Source organism: Rhinatrema bivittatum, chromosome 7 (assembly GCF_901001135.1).
Source record: "Rhinatrema bivittatum chromosome 7, aRhiBiv1.1, whole genome shotgun sequence".
Classification (NCBI taxonomy): Eukaryota; Metazoa; Chordata; class Amphibia; order Gymnophiona; family Rhinatrematidae; genus Rhinatrema; species Rhinatrema bivittatum.
The window spans coordinates 197,169,526-197,189,563 of record NC_042621.1 but is presented as its reverse complement, the minus strand read 5'-3'; the positions used below and the strand labels follow the sequence as shown (position 1 = coordinate 197,189,563).

The following is a 20,038-nucleotide window of genomic DNA, read 5'->3' as shown; positions in this document are numbered from 1 at the left end:
AGATGGTGGAAAAAAGAAGAAAAGAAGGGGAGAAAAGGAGATGGAGGGAGGAGGAAAAAATTGGGGAAAGCTGAAAAGAGGGAGATGGGGAGAGCAGTAGAAAATTGTGAAAAATTGGAGGGAGTTGGAGAGAAAGAAAGCAACATTGGGCAAAGCATGGGGGAAGAGAGAGGGCTGCTGTTAGGGGCAACCAGGTGAATTGCCCCCAAGTCTCTACGCAACCCAGGGACCCTGTACCTGCCCAAAGCAAGCACAGCTTGGTCTTGGGCCTAGTGGTGGCAGTATAGGAGACTTTCAGGTGTAGCTAAACCACAAAGAAATCAGCTCTGAGCTTTTGTCAGGCATGCACTCACAGGCCCTTTTGCGGTCCCATCCCCTTTTACTGCATGGGCATCTTTTGTACCAAGGAAATCCAAACAAGGGGCATGGCCATTGCAAGGCCTGTGAGTGCTGAGAAAGCACTGTGCTATAGCTATGCTTGAAGGCCTCTATCTCAGAAACCAGGAGCACACTCATGACTGAATGGGAAAGCTGTAGAGAAGTTTGGAAGGGGAGCCATGGGGTGGGGAGGAAGCATAGAAGGAAGGGGAGGATACAGGAAGGAATCATGGGAAGAGGGATAGGGAGGTCCTAGGAAGCAGCAGAGAGAAAGAAGAGCAGAGTGTGGCAGAATCCTGAAACACATAAGCAGCAGAGAGAGAGAGAGAGAGAGAGAGGGGCAGAGAAGAAAAAGGTAATGCCATTATTATTACTAATAACCTTTTAAATGTTAAAAAGTAGTTACAAAAATGTGTGGCTCAAGCTCTCTGATTTGATTTTTCAGCTCTTGGTCTGTGAAAGATTGGCCACCCCTGCTATAGAGGTATACAGAGACATTATGATTTGCTATTCCTTTCTGAATATTTCTCAACATTTTATTTGCTTTTTTATAACTGCTGCACATTGGACTGGGGATTTCAATGTAAAGCAAATGTTGCTTAACGGATGTAACAGGTGTTCTCACAGGACAGCAGGATGTTAGTCCTCACAAATGGGTGACATCGAGGATGGAGCCCAACCACGGAAAACTTCTGTCAAAGTTTCAGGAACTTTGACTGGCCCCTACTGGGCATGCCCAGCACGGCACTAACCCTGCAGCCAGCAGGGGTCTCCCTTCAGTTTTGTTTCAAAGCTACAGGCAGTGCCAAAAAATAAAATAAAACAAAACCAACACCGCGAGGTGGCGGGCGGGTTTCGTGAGGACTAACATCCTGCTATCCTGTGAGAACACCTGTTACATCAGGTAAGCAACATTTGCTTTCTCACAGGACAAGCAGGATGGTTGTCCTCACAAATGGGTGAGTACCGAGCTGAGGATGTCCGAACCTGCACCAAATGTACCCAACAGCGTGCAACAGGCACAACAACTGGGGTGAAATTTGGTAGAGGGCATCCGCACCCTACCGGGAGGTGGAAGAGTGTTGGTACATCATGCTGGAAAAAGGTTACGCAAGACAGACTGGCTGAAGATGGAATCCTGTCTTCCAGCTTTGTCCAAGCAATAATGGGCTGCAAATGAATGGAGGGAACTCCAGGTGGCAGCCTTGCAGATGTCAGGAAGCGGCACCGATCGAAGGTGTGCTACTGAAGTCGCCATGGCCCTCACAGAGTGTGCTTTGACACGGTCTTGGAAAGGAATGCCAGCTTGCTGATAGCAAAATGAGATGCAGTCCGCCAACCAGGAGGAAAGAGCCTGCTTACCCACAGGTTGCCCTAACTTGTTAGGATGGAAAGAGACAAATAATTGAGTGCTCTTCCTGTGGGCAACTGTACGGTCTAGATAGAAAGCTAGAGCACGTTTACAGTCAAGGGTATGCAGAGTCTGTTCCCCGGAGTTGGAGTGGGGCCTGGGAAAAAAGATAGGTAGTATAATGGATTGATTTATATGAAACTCCGAAACTACCTTAGGTAAGAATTTAGGGTGAGTGCGGAGTACTGCCCGGTCCTGCAGGAGTTTAGTGTAAGGCGGATAGGTAACTAGGGCCTGTAATTCACTAACCCTGCGAGCTGAAGTGATAGCCAAAAGGAATAACACTTTCCATGTGAGATATTTTAGGTCACAGGAGTGAAGAGGTTCGAAAGGAGGTTTCATAAGACGACCAAGAACCAGATTAAGGTCCCAAGAAGGGGCCGGAGGGCGTAAAGGTGGCTTCAAATGGAGCAAGCCTTTAAGAAAGCGTGTTACAAGGGGTTGTACTGAAATAGGGACACCCCCGATACCTTTATGGAAGGCGGCTACCGCACTGACATGCATTCTAATGGAAGAGGTCTTTAGACCTGATTCTGATAGATGCCAGAGATAGTCCAAGAATTTAGAAATTGGACAGGAAAGGGGATCAAGGGACTGAGAAGTGCACCATGATGTAAACCTTTTCCATTTGTAAGAATAAGATTTTCTTGTGGAAGGCTTTCGTGAAGCGATCAGGAAACGAGAAACTGAATCCGAAAGGTTAAATGGCTGAAGGACTAACCTTTCAACATCCATGCCGTCAGGGACAAGGCGTGGAGGTAGGGATGGAGGAGGCATCCATCGTTTTGAGTGATCAGATGCGGATCCTTTCCCAGAGGAATGTGCCTGCGGATGGAGAGATCCTGAAGTATGGGAAACCACACTTGGCGTGGCCAGTGCGGTGCTATCAGGATCATAGTTCCCCTGTCCTGACGTAGCTTCACAAGAGTCTTCGACAGAAGAGGAAGTGGAGGGAATGCATAAAGCAGACCGGTTGTCCACGTGAGGGAGAATGCATCCCTCGGCCGAGAGTGCTGGCTCCGAATGAGAGAACAATAATTGTCCACTTTGTGGTTCTGAGGGGACGCAAAGAGGTCTATATGGGGATAACCCCATTTGTGAAACAGAGAGGTCGCTACCAAGGGGTCGAGTGAGCACTCGTGTGGTTGGAAGACACGGCTCAGCTGGTCTGCCAATACATTGTCTGCTCCCGGCAAGTAGATGGCCCTGAGGTACATGGAGCGGGAGAGGGCTTCTGCCCAAATCTGCGCAGCTTCCTGACACAGAAGGAAGGAGCCTGTGCCTCCCTGCTTGTTTATGTACCACATGGCCACCTGGTTGTCCGTCTGAATTAAGATTGTGTGGTTCGATAGGCAATCTTGAAAGGTCCTGAGAGCATATCGGATTGCTCTCAGTTCCAGGAAATTTATCTGGTGTTTGGCTTCCTCTGGTGACCAGAACCCTTGAGTTTGTAAATTGTTTACATGGGCTCCCCAACAGATGTTGGAAGCGTCGGTGGTGAGGATTATCTGAGGGTCTGGTGGAAGAAAAGGCAAGCCCTGTAGGAGGTTGAATTGATTTGTCCACCAGGCAAGAGACAGACGGAGTGCATTGGTGATGCGAACAATGGAGGACAGAGGCTGAACAGCTTGAGCCCATTGCAATCTCAGAGTCCATTGCATGACTCTCATGGCCAGGCGGGCCATGGGAGTTACATAAACTGAGGAGGCCATGTGTCCCAGCAGAATGAGGAATTGGCGAGCTGTTGCTGTGCGTTGAGACTGCAACTGGCAAGCTAGGGACACAAGGATTTGAACTCGTTGATGAGGAAGGAAGGCTTTGGCCTGTAAGGTGTCCAAGTCCGCCCCAATGAAGGATAAGGTTTGAGATGGGACTAAATAGGATTTCTCGTAATTGACAAGAAACCCTAGAGAAAGTAGAGTTTGAATTGTCAGGGTCAGGGAGGACCGAGCGATTTGCTGGGTTGGGGCCCTGATTAGCCAATCATCCAGGTAGGGGTAGACATGGACACCTTCCTTCCTGAGGAACGCTGCAACCACCACGAGGCATTTGGTGAAGACCCGTGGTGCGGATGCCAGGCCGAAAGGTAGCACTCGGTATTGGTAGTGATTTCGGCCTACTAAAAAACGGAGGTATTTGCAATGAGATTGAGTTATCGCAATGTGAGTGTAGGCGTCTTTTAGGTCTAGAAAGCAGAGCCAGTCCCCTCTTTGCAGCAGAGGGAGAAGCGAGCCCAAGGTTACCATCTTGAACTTCTCTCTGTAAAGTTACTTGTTGAGGGCCCGTAGGTCCAGGATTGGTCGAAGTCCTCCTGACTTTTTTGGGATCAGAAAGTACCTGGAGTAGAACCCTAGTCCTTGTTGTGAGAGAGGAACGGGTTCTATAGCATTTGACTGGAGGAGAAGGGATACTTCCTGCTCTAGAAGAACAGAGTGATCGGTGAGTCTCCACGCCTGCTGGGGTGGGGAGTCTGAAGGGAGAGACAGGAAGTTGAGGTGGTAACCCTGTGCAATTATTGCTATCACCCATTGATCTGTGGTGATATGGTGCCATTTTTGTAGAAAATGGCCTAACCGACCTCCTACTGGTATGGTTGGAAGAGGGATGTGGCATCTGCTCTCTAACTGAAAGTCAAAAACCCGATGCAGTGCCAGGTTGTGGAGCTGCTGCGGGCTTTTGTTTTCGAGACTGGCGAGGCTGAGCTCTATGGTAAGGCCTCGCAGGCTTAGACTTGGCTAGTGGGGGATAATACTTCCGTGGACGGAAGAATGACTTTTTTGAGTCCTTCTTAAATGGTTGTTTAGAAGGCAAGTCAGAAGGAACAGATGAGAGCTGTTTAAGTGTCTCATGATGATCTTTTAGTTCAGCAACAATTTGCTGAATTTGCTCACCAAATAAATTATCCCCTAGACAGGGCAAATCAGAGAGCCTGTCCTGAACTTCCGGGCGAAGGTCAGACGACTTAAGCCAAGCCCAGCGTCTGGCAGAGATGGCAGAAAGTCTAGTGGAAGTATCAAAGATGTCATAAGCAGTTCTTATTTCATGCTTCCCAGCTTCAAACCCTTTATTTAGTAGGGATTGAAGCTGAGGCTGGAACTGCTCTGGCAAGGCATCTGAGTACTCCTGCATTTGTTTCAAGATGACCCTATTGTATTGGGTCATATATAATTGATAAGAAGCTATTCTGGAAATCAGCATAGCTCCTTGGTATACTTTCCTACCTATACTATCTAGGAATTTATTTTCCTTAGTAGGAGGTATGGAAGAATGTGGCTTTATTCGTTTAGCTTTCTTTTGAGCTGATTCTACCACAACAGAGTGATGGTCTAATTGTGGTTTCTGAAAGCCAGGTGCTGACTGTACGAGATAGGTAGAGTCAGCTTTTTTATTTACTGGAGCAACAGATCCAGGGGATTCCCAATTCTTTTTTAGAAGGTCCAGAAAAACCTGATGAATTGGAATAGAGGTGATGACTTTGGGGGCATCCAAGAATTGGAGCAACTCCATCATCTGGTGCCTGTCATCTTGTTCAGATTGAAGCTGAAAAGGGACCAACTCCGACATTTCCTTCACAAAATTTATGAAAGAGAGGTCCTCAGGAGGGGAACGCTTTCTACTCTCCGCAGGAGAGGGTGGTGAAGGCAAATCATCGGTGTCAGTAGAGGTATCATCACCCCAGGTGTCATAAGGATCAGGATGCTGACCCTTAGTCAATAAACATACACATGGTTACTGTGACTCCAACATCACTCTAAGATTCAACAGCAAGAGGAAATGTGGAAAAAAGGATTTGCACTCACAAAGACGGGAGTAGCTGGCTTGTTACGGCGGTTACTACCCCAAACCAAATATCCAAATTACTACCTCCACCTTCCTCTATTCCTGATGCCTTTCAACTAGCTTGATCACTCCATTCTTATACTTCACTTTCAATGCATATCCAGCATAGTTCTCTGCTTCAACAGCAGGGGAAAAGAAAAACTGTTACTTCACACATCCAGCAGAGCTCTCTGCTTAAACGGCAGGGGAGAAGAAAAAAGGGTTCGCACTCACAAAGCGGGGAGTAGCTGGCTTGTTACGGCGGTTACTACCCCAAACCAAATGTACCTGATACTTCACTCTCGACGCATATCCAGCATGGCTCTCTACTTCAACGGCATGGGAGAAAGACTGATACATCACGAATTTCCAGCATAGCTCTCTGCTTCAACGGCAGGGGAAAAGAAAAACTGATACTTCACGCATATCCAGCATAACTTCAACGGCAGGGGAGAAGAAAAAAGGATTCACACTCACAAAGCGGGGAGTAGCTGGCTTGTCACGGCGGTTACTACCCCAAACAAAATGTGCCTGATACTTCACTTTCGATGCATATCCAGCATAGCTCTCTGCTTCAACGGCAGGGGAGAAGAAAAAAACTGATACCTCACGCATATCCAGCATAGCTCCCTGCTTCAACGGCAGGGGAGAAGATAAACAACCAATAAGGGCTGTATAACATAATCTGGGTAAAAACAAATAAGCATGGGTGTAGCTTGCTTATTGCGGCGGTTACTACTCCTACTACCTCTAACTAATCAAGCTAGATATTTCACTTGGATGCAGCTCCTCCACCGCTCTCTACATTAATGGCGGGGGTGGAAGGGAATTAGAACCAAGAGCTAAGAGAAACAGATAAGTATGGGAGAAGAAATGAGGGAAGCTTGCTGGGCAGACTGGATGGGCCATTTGGTCTTCTTCTGCCGTCATTTCTATGTTTCTATAGGACCATGAGGGGGCTGTGTACCTGAAGGCCCCGGTTGAGGCTCCGAGAAAGTCAAAGGAATTACCGGGGGCATCGAGAATGTTCTCAATGGAATCGGTGCCGGATCGGTACAGGTGTCGGCACCGAAGGAATCTGTGTTGGCATCGAAGGATTCGGCACCGACATCGAAATTTTCGGTGGAGCTGATGTGCGTATCGCCCCCGAGGAGAGTATCAGTGGCGAGGGACGACAAGGCACCGATGGAACTACCCCCGAAGGGGGAATCCGGAACGGTGTTTCTCCACCTGATGAGATCGGTGACCCTGGCATTATCTGTGGAAGGGCCCTTGTAAGCGCTTCCATCTGAGCAAGCAGCGGTGCCAGTGCTGCTGGAATCGGGTCGGTGGCCGGTTCCACTCTCGGTGCCGGGGTCGGTGCCAGAGGAGTCTGGACCGGAGCATCGCCTTGTCGATGGCCTCCTGGACCAGCCGGTCCAGTTCTGCCCGGAGACCTGGGGTGACAAGACCCGGCTCTACGGGAGAGGGAGGCGGAGGCTGAGCTGGAGGGACCACCGTCACCGGTGGAATCGCGGCTCCCAAACCCCGGAGGGGTGAGGGTTGCCTCGGTGTCTGTGAGACAGGAGTGGACGGTGCCACTTCTGGTCGAGACTTCTTGGAAGGCGGCTCTGACAGTACTGAGGTCGATGACTTCGATTCCTCGACGGTCCGAGACTTATGACGTCGATGGCGATGTTTCTCTTTCCGATCCCCTTGATCTTCGGGGGAAGGGACAGGAGTCGATGGCCGTGAAGACGTCGATGGCGGACGGTCACCGGGAGGCTGTCGATGACGATGAGACTTCGACGGTGCCGGTTCCGATGACGTCGATGCAATCGATGGCGTCTGAGTGTGAGCATGGAAAAGGAGTCCCATCTTCTCCTTTCTGGCCTTGCGACCTTTTGGTGTCATTAGGGCACATTTGGTGCAAGTTAAGACATCATGCTCACTCCCTAAACACAAAACACAGACTCTATGTGGGTCTGTGATGGACATAGTACGCGTACAGTCCGGGCACCGACGGAACCCCGACGCCATGGCCATAGGCCAAAAATTTAGCCGTGGGACGGTCGACTGCCAACAGGCCTCGAGGGTCAAACTCGACGGTAGTCGACAAAAACAACGGCAAAAAACTTACCAAAGTACCGCGGAGGAAAAATTGAAGAAGGGAGACCCCTGAGGGGCAATTTTTTCTTCAAGAAAGTAGTTGAAGAGATTCCTGTCAGGAATGTGGTAAGAGCTCCTTAACCGCGTGGCAACTGCTACGCGGAAAAAAGAAGACTGAAGGGAGACCCCTGCTGGCTGCAGGGTTAATGCCGTGCTGGGCATGCCCAGTAGGGGCCAGTCAAAGTTCCTGAAACTTTGACAGAAGTTTTCCGTGGTTGGGCTCCATCCTCGATGTCACCCATCCTGCTTGTCCTGTGAGAATGTCTACAACAATTATATGGTCCCTTTCCCATATATTAACTCCTAATATGGAACATAGCATTGATACATATACAATAGTTAGGATAATTTTCCCCTATGTTTATCTCTTTGCATTTGTTCACATTAAATTTCATCTGCCATTTAAATATCCATTTAAATTCCATTTAAATATCCATCACTTTCCATGCATATCCAGCATGGTTCTCTGCTTCATCGGCATGGGAGAAAGACTGATACATCACGCATTTCCAGCATAGCTCTCTGCTTCAACGGCAGGGGAAAAAAAAAAACAAAAACAAAAACAAAAAACTGATGCCTCACGCATATCCTGCATAGCTTCAACGACAGGGGTGAAGAAATAAAGGATTCGCAATCACAAAGTGAGGAGTAGCTGGCTTGTTACGGCGGTTACTACCCCAAACCAAATGTGCCTGATACTTCACTTTCAATGCATATCCAGCATGGCTCTCTGCTTCAACGGCAGGGGAGAAGAAAAAAAAACCAACAAGGGCTGTACAGCATAGTCTAGGTAAAACAAATAAGCATGGGTGTAGCTTGCTTATCGCGGCAGTTACTGCCCCTACTACCCCTAACTAATCAAGCTAGATATTTCACTTGGATGCAGCTCCATCACTGCTCTCTACATTAATGGTGGGGGTGGAAGGGGAATAGAACAAGGAGCTAAGAGAAACAGATAAGAATGAGAGAAAAAATGTGTGAGGCTTGCTGGGCAGACTGGATGGGCCATTCGGTCTTCTTCTGCCGTCATTTCTATGTTTCTATGTTTCTATTTCCACAGACTGGCAAGGTAGTCTTTCATTTCTTCATAGGCTGCTTGTGTTTTTATTATTTTGAATAATTTTGTGTCCCCTGCAAATCTGATCACCTCACTTTGTTTCTTGTCTTTTAACTAGTTACCAATCCACAATAGGACATTACTTCCTATTCCATAACTTTTTAATTTCCTTAAGAGTCTCAAAGTATTTATCAAATGCCTTCTGAAAAGCCAAATACAGGATATCAACTGACTGACTCTTATCCACCAACAAAGAATTATAATGAATTAATAAGGCACTTCCTTGTGCTAAATCCACATTGCATCTTCTTCATTAAGCCATGTTTATCCATATGACCATTAATTTCATTTTTAATAGCTTTCACCATTTCACCTGGTACCAATGACAGGCTCATTGGCCTGTCATTACCTACATCACATTGGAACCCTTTTTAAAAACTAGCGTTATATTGTCTACTCTCCAATCCTCAGATACAGTGAGATTTAAATGATAGATTACAGATTTCCAATAGGCCTGCAGTTTGGAATACAAATGCCTTTAGAACTCTGGTGTGAATGCAATCCGGTCCTAGGTGTTTACTACTTCTTCTGTTTATCAATTTGCTTCTCTTCCAGATTCAGTCATTTGTTTCAGTTTCTCTGAATCATCACCTACAAAGAATCTTTCAGGTGTGTGTATCTCTCCAACTTTCTCTGCAGTGAAGACCAAAACAAAGATTTCATTTATTTTTTCTACTATGACCATATTTTTACTGAGAACTCCTTTTACCCCAGTTAGCTAATTGCCTGACTCCCTTGCAGGTTTAATATTTTTGATTTACTATTCAGCCTGCCTTATTGATATTTTATATCTCGTTTGCTAATGCTTATGTGCTCTTTACTATTTTTCTCATTAAGACCAGCTTTCCCTTTTTAAAGGATTTCTTTTTTGGATTTAATAGCCTTTTCCATAGCACTGTTTGGGTATGCTGGCAGTATTCTTTCAACTTTTTTTTTTTTTTTTAACTTGTGGAAAACAGAGTTTCTTACTAGTAACAGGTGTTCTCCTAGGACAGCAGGATGTTAGCCCTCACACATGGGTGATATCAGATGGAGCCCGGCTCGGAAAACTGACACATTCAGCATGCCACTATACACGCATCCACGAGGGGGTCCCCCTTCAGTCTCGTAACAGAATTACAAAAAAAAACAAACAACAAACAGAGAAGAAATTCAACTCCGCGGAGTGGCGAGTGGGTTTCGTGAAGTCTAACATCCTGCTGTCCTAAGAGAATGCCTATTACAGATAAGCAATTCTGCTTTCATCTAGGACAAGCAAGATGGTAGTCCTCATACATGGGTGAATCTCTAGCTACAGGCTATTCCTGAATACAAGCCAGACCACCACACACCCAACTAGGTGCCAACGGACACAAAAACAGAGGTGCTGTTGGGAACAGAGGGAAATAGCCTGAACCCAAAAAGAAGGGCCCTAGGCAGGAAGAGTCGGATTCTACAGCTGGAAGAGATTCCGGGGGACAGACTGGCCGAAGCTGCTATCGTGCTGGCCATCCCTGTCCAAGCAGTAGTGAGCAGCTAAAGAGTGGAGGGAACTCCACGTTGCTGCCTTGCAGATTTCAGACACGAGAACTGCCCTCAGGTGGGCCACCAAAGCCATCATGGCTCTGACAGAATGAGGCTTGACATGGCCCCAAGCTGCAGTCTCATTTGCGCATAACAGAAGGAGATACGATCCGCCAGCCAATTAGACAGAGTTTATTTGGAAAACACAACTCCCAATCTGTTTTTATCAAATGAGATTAACAGCTGCATGGACTGCCTTTGCCTGCTGTCTGCTTCAGGCAGAAGGCCAAGACTCTCTTACAATCCAAGCTTTGCAGGGCCCATTCGCACTGGCGCGAATTAGGCCTGAGAAAAAAAGGTGGGCAGGACGATTGACTAGTTCAGATGGAAATCCGTCACCACCTTAGGCAGGAAGTTAGGGTGGTTCTCCGTGCACACCCTGTCATGAAAGAACTTTGTGTTTAGTGGATACATCACCAATGCCTGAAGCTCACTAACTTTGCACGCTGAAGTGACCGTGGCCAAGAACATGACCTTCCAGGTCAGGTACTTCAGGTCATAGTTGCACAGTGGCTTGAAAGGAGCCTTCATGAGTTCAGTCAACACCACATTCAGGTCCCAGGATACAGCAGGGGGATGCAGAGGAGGCTTTAATTGAAGCAGATCCCGCATAAAGCTTCCCTCTAAGGGCTGCACAGAGTTGGGTGAACCATCCAGCCCCTGATGGTAGGATGGTATTGATGGCACTCAGGTATACCCCTGACGGAGTTGGTTTTTAAGCCAGCATCTGACAGGTGCAGCAGATAGTCAAGCAATTTCAATGTACAGCAGGAGGATGGATCAAAGCCATGACTCACACCACACAGCAAACCTCCTTCACTTCAGGCCATAAGGCTTCCTGGTGGCTACCAGGACCCAAGAAAAATCCTCTGACAGGTCAAGGGGCTGCAAGATCAGCATCTCAACATCCAGGCCGTTAGGAACAACGCAGCCTGCCCTGATCCTGCGTGACAAGGGCCTGGGAGGACTCCAGACTGATCGGGTCCTTGAAAGAGAGATCCCGCAGGAGAGGGAACCAAATCTGCCTCGGCCAATAAGGGGCTATGAGGATCATGGTTCCCTTGTCCTGCCTGAGCTTCAGGAGAGTCTTCATCACCAGAGGAAGCGGAGGATATACGTACAGGTGGCCCCTGCCCCAATGGCGGGCAAAGGCTCTGTGGCTAGTTTTCCGCCCCCCTTTACAGTGAGCAGAATTGTTTCACCTTGCTGTTGCAGGGGGAGGCGAAAAGGTCCACATCTGGGGTTCCTCAGGGGCAGAAGATCTGGTCTGCCACGCCAGATTCAGGGACCCACTCATGGGGTCGGAAGCCCCAGCTGAGGCAGTCTCCTACCACATTCTCCGTCCCTGCAAGGTACGTGGCTCAGAGCAGCATGCCCTGAGACCGAGCCCATGACCAAATATGAACCGCTTCCTGACACAGGAGGAACAATCCCGTACCTCCCTGTTTGTTGATGTACCACATTGCCACCTGGCTGTCAGTCTGGATCAAGACCGCCCTGTTGGACAAGCAATCTTGGAATGTGCAAAGTGTATAACAAATCGCTCAAAGCTCCAGGAAGTTCATCTGGCACGGAGCTTCCTGAGTAAACCACAGGCCCTGCGTGCGGAGGCCCTCCACATGGGTGCCCCCACCCCAGGGTCAATGCATCCATGGTGAGTACAATCTGGGAAGGGGGAAACAGGAAAGAAACTCCGCAGCTCCAGGCCTCCTCCAAGACAAGGAGGCCTGGAGCTGCGGAGTAACGCGAATGCGCATGTGGAGGTCCTGGGTGGCTTGCCGCCACTGGGACCGCAGGATCCATTGATCCCTGCGCATATACAAGCAAGCCAAAGGTGTAATATGGACAGTGACTGCCACATGACCCAGAAGGCGGAGCATGAGGCAGGCAGAGACCTGCCGGCTCCAGCAAACCAGACCCACAAGGGATGTCACTGTGAGCACCCAATTGTGGGGCAGCTAAGCTCTGGCCTGAGTCGTGTCCAGCTGAGCACAGATGAAGCTCAACTCCTGCGGAGTCAGATGGGACTTTGGGTAGTTGATGACAAACCCAAGGGACTCCAACACCTGAATGGTCAAGTGCAGAGACCGATGCGCCCCCTCCTGAGAGTTGCTCTTGGCCAGCTAGTCGTCCTAGTAGGGGGAACACCTGCACCTCTAGATGGCGGAGGTGCGCTTCCACCACTGCCAGGCACTTGGTGAAAACTTGGAGGGGCCGAGGCTAGGCCGAACAGCAACACCCTGTACTGGAAATGCCTCTCACCTACGACAAAACCAAAGATACTATCTGTGGCTGGGAAAGATTTCGATGTTGGCGTATGCATCCATGAGATCAAGGGAGCCAAGCCAGTCATCCCCTTGCAGGAGGGGAATCAGGGTGCCCAGAGAGACCATTTTAAACTATTATTTTTTTCAGAAACCGGTTCAAAGCTCTCAGGTCCAGAACAAGGCAGAGAACCCCTGTTCCCTTTGGAATCCTGAAATAGCAAGAATAGAGCCCCTTCTCTTGCTGCTGCAGTGGGACTGGTTCGACTGCTCTGGCCATTACAAGGGCAAAGAGCTCCGTCAAAATGATTGCCTGATGCATGGACTGACCCAAGAGGGGCATGGGGGAGTGTCCACAGAAACACCCAGAAAAGTTGAGTCGATACCCTTGACTAAAGATGGAGAGGACTCACTGGTCCGAAATGACACCGGAACAGCAGTCCACAAAGAAACAGTCGGCCTCAGACTGAAGGGCTCGGGGTTGAGGGTATGGTTAATTCGCTTATGCTTCCCCGCAAACAGTCAAAACCCCGTAGCAGGACTCAGCTGGGGTGTCAGCTGAGGCCTGGGGGTCCTCTACTGCCTAGAGTGGCCCCTAGAATTCCCCTGTTGAACACAGGCATGGGAAGCCGGAGGATATTTCCTCTGGCAGTAAAAGGACCTCTGCAAGTGCTGTTGCAAGGATTTCCTGGCAGAGGACGGAGGGTCCGATGTACTGGCCGACAGATGCTGGAGGGTCTCATTGTGATACTTCAACTGAGCCACAGCATCTCTGACTTTGGCACCAAAAAGATTGTCAGTGCATGGGAGATCCACAAGCTTCTCCTGGACCTCCGGCTGGAGTTCTGAGGCTTGGAACCAGGCCATTCTATGGGCACCAATGCCCACTGCTGCCACCCTAGCAGATGTTTCAAATACGTCGTAGGTGGAGGGTACCTCATGCTTGCCACATTACAAGCCTTGCTGGACAATAGCCCTAAAGACGTCCTGTTGCTGCTGGGGCAGACGCTCGGATAACTCCTGGACTTGTTTCCAGAGGTTCCAAGAATACTGCTTCATATATAACTGGCAGGAAATAATACGGGCTATCGGCATGGAGCCCTGGAATATCTTCCTGCCCAGCACATCCAGCGCTCTGTGCTCTCGGCCCAGAGGGGCAGAGGCATGGGTACAGGAAAGCTTGGCCTTCTTGAGCACAGACTCTACTACAACAGACGCCTCTCAAACTCCAAGGCCTGCTGCACCAAGCAGACCGTATCCGCCTTCCTGTTCACCGGAGGCATGGAGGTGGTGTTCTCAAATTCTATGGAGTAGCTCCTTGAAGATGTCATGTACAGGAACAGCTACCACTTCCTTAGGGGCATCAACGAACTAGAGAACTTCCAGCACCTTGTGACTGGCATCCTCTTCCGTCAGAAGCTGGAACAGAATGGTTTCTGTCATGGCCCGGACAAAACCCGCAAAGGTTAAGTCCTCTGGCAGGGACCAGCACCACTCCTCTGGCGGAAACTGGTCTGAGGGAAGATCCCCGGAGTCAACAGACTCAGACTCTGAGTTATCATCCCCCCAACATCTTATGGGGCATCTTCTTCACTGAGATCACCCAGAGACACCAGTGGAGGGCCCCTGCCCAGGCCCCAAGGCACCCAAAGAACCCGGAACTGAACTGGGGAACACTGGCCGTGAAACCAAGGCCCTCTTCCTTGTAGGATTCCACAACGGGAATCGCCCCAGATGGAGGAGGCAATGGTAGCCGCGGGGGAATAGATGGACACCCCCTCCCCCTCGGGCACCAGCAGTAGCTGAGTAGGGAGGATGCCAAGAAGGACATTGAGACGCTCCAGCTCCATTGAGGCGTGCCAACATTGAGGGTGCAGGCTCTGGCACAGATGGAAGCACTGGCGGGGCCAGCGGCTCAATACCCTGAAGGGCTTGGAGCACCACCAACTGCACCCTACAATCCAACTCCTCTTGGAAGACTGCCAAGGACAGAATGGATGGAGGAGGGGGGAGGAGTTCTCCCTCAGAGCCCCCCGAGGGAGATTGGTGCCCAGCACAGACATTGGTGGGAAACACCTGGGATTCCCGGGTTTGATGGAGGTCGATGCCTCCTCTCCACGGGGTCGCTTCAGGGACATCACAGCTGGTGCCGGTTCTGGCCCAAGCCCTGTGCCATGCGAAAACCGCGACCGGTGACAATGCTTCTGTGGCTTCCCCCAGTGCTGAGGAGGATGGAGATGATCCTGACATCCTGGAGCGTGAAGACACCATTGACGGCTGATCTCCGGACCCTCTCTTCAGAGGAGGCTCCAGAGGGGGAGTGGACAGCAAGGTCTTAGTGTCCATTGGCTCCCCGTGGCCTCTTGGAGACAATGCCTCCGATGCTGGAGTCGAAGGTTCAGATTTTTTGGAACTGACACCCTTGGACATCATGCAATGCCCCCAGGCAGAGGATACAAACCTCATGTGGGTCCATGATGGACATGGTCTGCAAACAATGGGGGCACTGGCGAAAACCCAATGACAACATAGCAAAAAATAAGAACATAAGAACATGCCATACTGGGTCAGACCAAGGGTCCATCAAGCCCAGCATCCTGTTTCCAACAGTGGCCAATCCAGGCCATAAGAACCTGGCAAGTACCCAAAAACTAAGTCTATCCCATGTTACCGTTGCTAGTAATAGCAGTGGCTAATTTCTAAGTCAACTTAATTAATAGCAGTCTGTGCCAACGGACACCGAGAGCGAGACGCACCAGGAATAAACCGCAAAGAAGGGAACTAAAGCTTACTGTGCTTCCTAACTACCCGACAGGGAGAAGGGAACCCTGGCACAGGCAAAGTTGGAACCAACCGAGAAAAACACTGCAAAGAAAGCAGAGCTCCACAGCCATAAGATGATGGCTCTGCGGAAAAGAAGAGACTGAAGGGGGACCCCCACGTGGACTTGTGGATAGTGGTAAGCTGAGTTTCTAGAAACTTTGACATAAGTTTTCTGTGCCAGGCTCCATCTGATGTTGTCACCCATGTGAGGACTACCATCCTGCTTGTCCTAGGAGAATACATTTTATCTGGGCTTTTGAGAAGATGATCCATGTTTCATGCAGACAATACTCATAATTGCCCCTTTTAGTGTCCATGTATTCTCATTTTAGCAATTTCCCTTTTTAAAGATAAATGCTACTATAGTGACTTTATTTATAATTCTCCCTCCTGTGATGTAAAATGTGATTGCTGTGATCACTACTGCCAAATAGCTCTTCACTATAAACACTTGTATCAGATCCTATGTTCCACTAAGAATTAGATCTAAAGCAGCAACCTCTCTCATCACTTTCAGGATCAGCTGCTTCATGTAATCGGAGAAAATTCTTTTTCACTCAACGCACAATAAATCTCTGGAATTTGTTGCCAGAGGATGTGGTTAGTGCAGTTAGTGTAGCTGGGTTCAAAAAAGGTTTGGATAAGTTCTTGGAAGAGAAGTCCATTAACTGCTATTAATCAAGTTTACTTAGGGAATAGTCACTGCTATTAATTGCATCAGTAGCATGGGATCTTCTAGGTGTTTGGGTAATTGCCAGGTTCTTGTGGCCTGGTTTGGCCTCTGTTGGAAACAGGATGCTGGGCTTGATGGACCCTTGGTCTGACCCAGCATGGCAATTTCTTATGTTCTTAGCAATCATTTATGGCATCTAAAAACTTTACCATCCTGATATTCCCTGATGAGGCATTCATCCAATTTGGTAATTGAAATCTCCACCTTTAATAGCCTGCCTAATCTGATAACGTTTCAGTCTTGTGTGCCATCCTGGTCAGGTGTATGGTAGTAAAGCCTTGCTGCTATACTCTGCCTTATCACCAATGGATATTTCAGACTAATTTGTTTCCTACAGAATTTGCTTCCTACTTATTTTTAATGAATCATTCTCATATGCTACCGCCAATTTCTATCTGCTCCATCATTTCAATATATTTTGTACCCTGGTGTCAACATGTCCCATTGGCTGTCCTCAGGACCAGCGCTTCCATTGGGCAAATTAGGAGGCTGCCTAGAGAACCAACCTTTGGGAAGTTAGGGGGCAAAAATCACTAGTGGCAGCTGAAGAAAAGAGGAGCAGCCAGAGGGGCTACTGGCAGTCTATCCACTGGCAGCTGAAAAGAGGGAAGAAGCCCGAGGGTGGGAACGCAAGGTTGAACCTTGCACCAGCCCTAGCTGTCCTTTATTCATCAAATCTTAGAGATGCTTCATGTCTAAATCTTCATTTAGTGCCATACAGTAAAACTTTCAATTTTTTTTTTTTTTTTTTTTTTTAAGACTTTTGGTGTTTACACAAACATCTAAATGTATTCTTTTTATTCCTTTCTACAACCTGATTAGCAACTGAATCAGGTAATTTTGAATTGTTCATGTGTCTGCTCATTATCTAAATCCATCCAAGTTACTTTGGGGCCGATGCAATTATGTGTGCTGAAAGCAGGCGATGACTTTTCAGCGCCCGCTTTTTTAATGTATGCATGGCGCCCGCAGGGGGGGGGGGGGGGGCGCCAGGCAATATGGAAATTAGGGGATTGCGCTAGGAGCAACCTGCCGCCGGTTATGAAGACAGACATCGGTAAACTCTGCCTCGGTTTTCATAACCGGCCTGTCTGCCAGTAATAAAAATGGCCGCCGATGGCAGACAGGCCGGTTATGAAAACAGAGGCCGAGTTTACCGGCGTTGGTCTTCATAACTCGGTGGTCTGCAGAGTTTTGTTTTTTTTTAACTTTAAAAAAGAAGTACAGAAAAGTAGCTCCAGGCAGGCATTAATATCTCAGTGACAAATGTGCATCTGAGATGCACATTTATCTTTTTGCATTCAGAGCGAATGAGTAATAGGCTCATTCACATGCATTTGCACGTGATGAGCGCTCTCTCATTCGTTCCGCATCGGACATGCATTAAATAGGCGCTAATCCCCCTATTGCATTAGGGGGTGGATTAACGCCTATTTATCCCACGTCCGTCTGCGGGTTATACAGTGCCTCTTTCTTATAGCACCATTTCATCCAAAAATTGAGACTCTGGAACTCGGCCTACCTCTCGGGTCCTGAGTTTGCTATTCCGGAAGTTTCAAGAGTTTAGTTTCCTATCTAGAAACTCAAATTTAGCTTTCAAAACCTTCCCCCTATGTCATTGGTATCCAAATGTAACATGACATCCAGCTCCTTCACAGCACTCTCCAAAACCCTATCTAGGTGATGCATAAGGTCTGCTACTTTTGCACCAGGCAGGTACGTTACCAAATGATCCTCACAGCCACCAGCCATCTATATTCCTAATGATCAACTCATTGATAACAATGGTAGTCCCATCTCTACCCTCCTGGAACCCTGGACACACATCCTAAGGAACTAAGGGCCTGATTCATCAAGGAATTTTCCCATAGAGAAAGAATGAGAGAAAAGGCTTATGCCCAAATTTTCGAAGCGCTGCATGCGCTAAAATCGAGGGATACGCATGTGGCCGCGCCGAGTGCATTTTAAAAACGGCCCAGCCACACACATATTCCTCGGTACGCGAAGAAATGCCGGCCTGTCTCAAAGGGGCGGCCGGGGGAGGGGGGGCAGGGAACGGCTGGGACAGTGGCCATTAGGTCCTGTTCCAGGGAAGCGCGTGCCGGCAGCTGGCTGGCACGTGTAACTTACTTCTGCTTCAAAGGAGCAGGTGAGTTATAAAACAAAAAAAATCTAATATGTAGAGGTTAGAAGTCAGAGAGATGAGGGGAAAAGGTAGGAAGGGTAGTTAGGTGGATAGGGAAGTTCCCTCTCAGTCTGTTCCTTAATTGGAACTGGGAAAACACTACTCCCGATGCTGCGCTGAAGAGGCGATTCGCCCGCACATGCGCGGGGACATTACAATCCGGCGCGCATGTGCACCCAGGAATCAGATTTTATAATGTGTGTGCCATCGCATGTTATAAAATAGCTGTGTCAATGTGAACATGCCGGGAACCGCGTGCACTTGGGATACATGCGTGTTTTAAAATCGACCCCTTAGTGAATTAGGCAGTAAATGAAGTAGTCTGATTGCCCTATTTAGATCTACAACAGACAGTTGGGTTTTAAGGATATCCACAATTAATATATATGAGATAAATTTGTGGATATCCTGAAAATCCAACTAGCTGTGGGGGTCCCCAGGGCAGGTTTGGGAAACCCTGATCTACAACAAATACATGAAAACAGCGTTTACATGAACAAAATAGTGTTCTCGCTTTCTAACATGCCCTGTAACAAACCTTCATTGTAATGAAAATAATTTTCAAAAAGTAAGTCTTCCATAATATAGTATGGCAAATCTATTTTGTTTTAACAAATTCCCTTTATAAAAAATTATGCATGTTTGCTTCCAGTTTTCGTATTATAGACAACTATTGTATACCTTTTTCTTCCAAACCTTCTCAATGCTATAAAACTGATTTTGCTTATGTTCCGAAGAACAATATTTAGCACTTATTTCACTTTCTTTAATTACCTTGTACAAAGCGGATTACGCAGTAAAGCAAAAAAGCCTTTTTAAACAGCCCCTATAGCTATCAACATCTTGCTATTGGAACACATAAAAACATCAAAATCAGACTTTGACAAACAGGCTATAAATCTTTATTATTCAGAATATAGATCAGTTACAGAGGGAAAAGCTTCATTAAATGAATATATTTTTAGTCTTTTCTTGAAGTTCAACATCAGTTTCTAATCTAAAGGCCAGTAGAAGACTATTTCACAGGAAAGGTCTGGCAAACAAGAATGCTCTAGGTTGGGCTATTTGTAATCCACATTCTTTGGCTGTAAGAACAACCCATTTCTTTTGGTCAACCAACTGCAAAGGCTTGAGTTGTGTAAGATGATATATTTTGTTTAATATTCAGGATCATTTTCCTGCAATATCTTAAACATTTATCAAACACAAACTTCACTTTGATGCCATTAATATCATTACTCTGTTTAATGATTACCTTTTTTCTCTTCTCTTGCCTTTTGCTCTGCTAGATCAGCTAGCCAGTGCAATGGGGATTGAGATTCTGGTGGTGTTGATTTGCTGTCTGTGCTTGTATCACTTCCTGGACTTGAACTACCATTAGTCTCAGACTTTGGATGGATAGTCTGCTGTTGAGACTCAGGCATGCACAAGGAAATTTTATTACTATGATTAAGAACATTTTGCAAGACCTGCAAGGCAAAAACATTTTTCAAACAGTGTCAACATAAATGCTATGGTGCTCATATGTGCTTAAAATTCATGGAAACCTTATGGAAAAGGTTGAATAATGATGCTATTATCAAAATTAAATAAACTA

General features: G+C 47.6%; 1 protein-coding gene across 6 annotated transcripts in view; it reads right to left on the bottom strand.

Moving 5' to 3' along the window:
* Positions 1–20,038, bottom strand: part of JMJD1C (jumonji domain containing 1C) — a 597,281-nt gene that overhangs the window by 53,614 nt on the left and 523,629 nt on the right. For 5 of the 6 annotated variants that reach the window (XM_029609729.1, XM_029609731.1, XM_029609730.1 and 2 more), the window contains one exon: positions 19,697–19,910. In XM_029609729.1, the coding sequence (XP_029465589.1) occupies positions 19,697–19,910 (214 nt within the window). The remainder of the gene's footprint in view (positions 1–19,696; positions 19,911–20,038) is intronic. The other variant, XR_003857847.1, reaches the window with a different exon arrangement.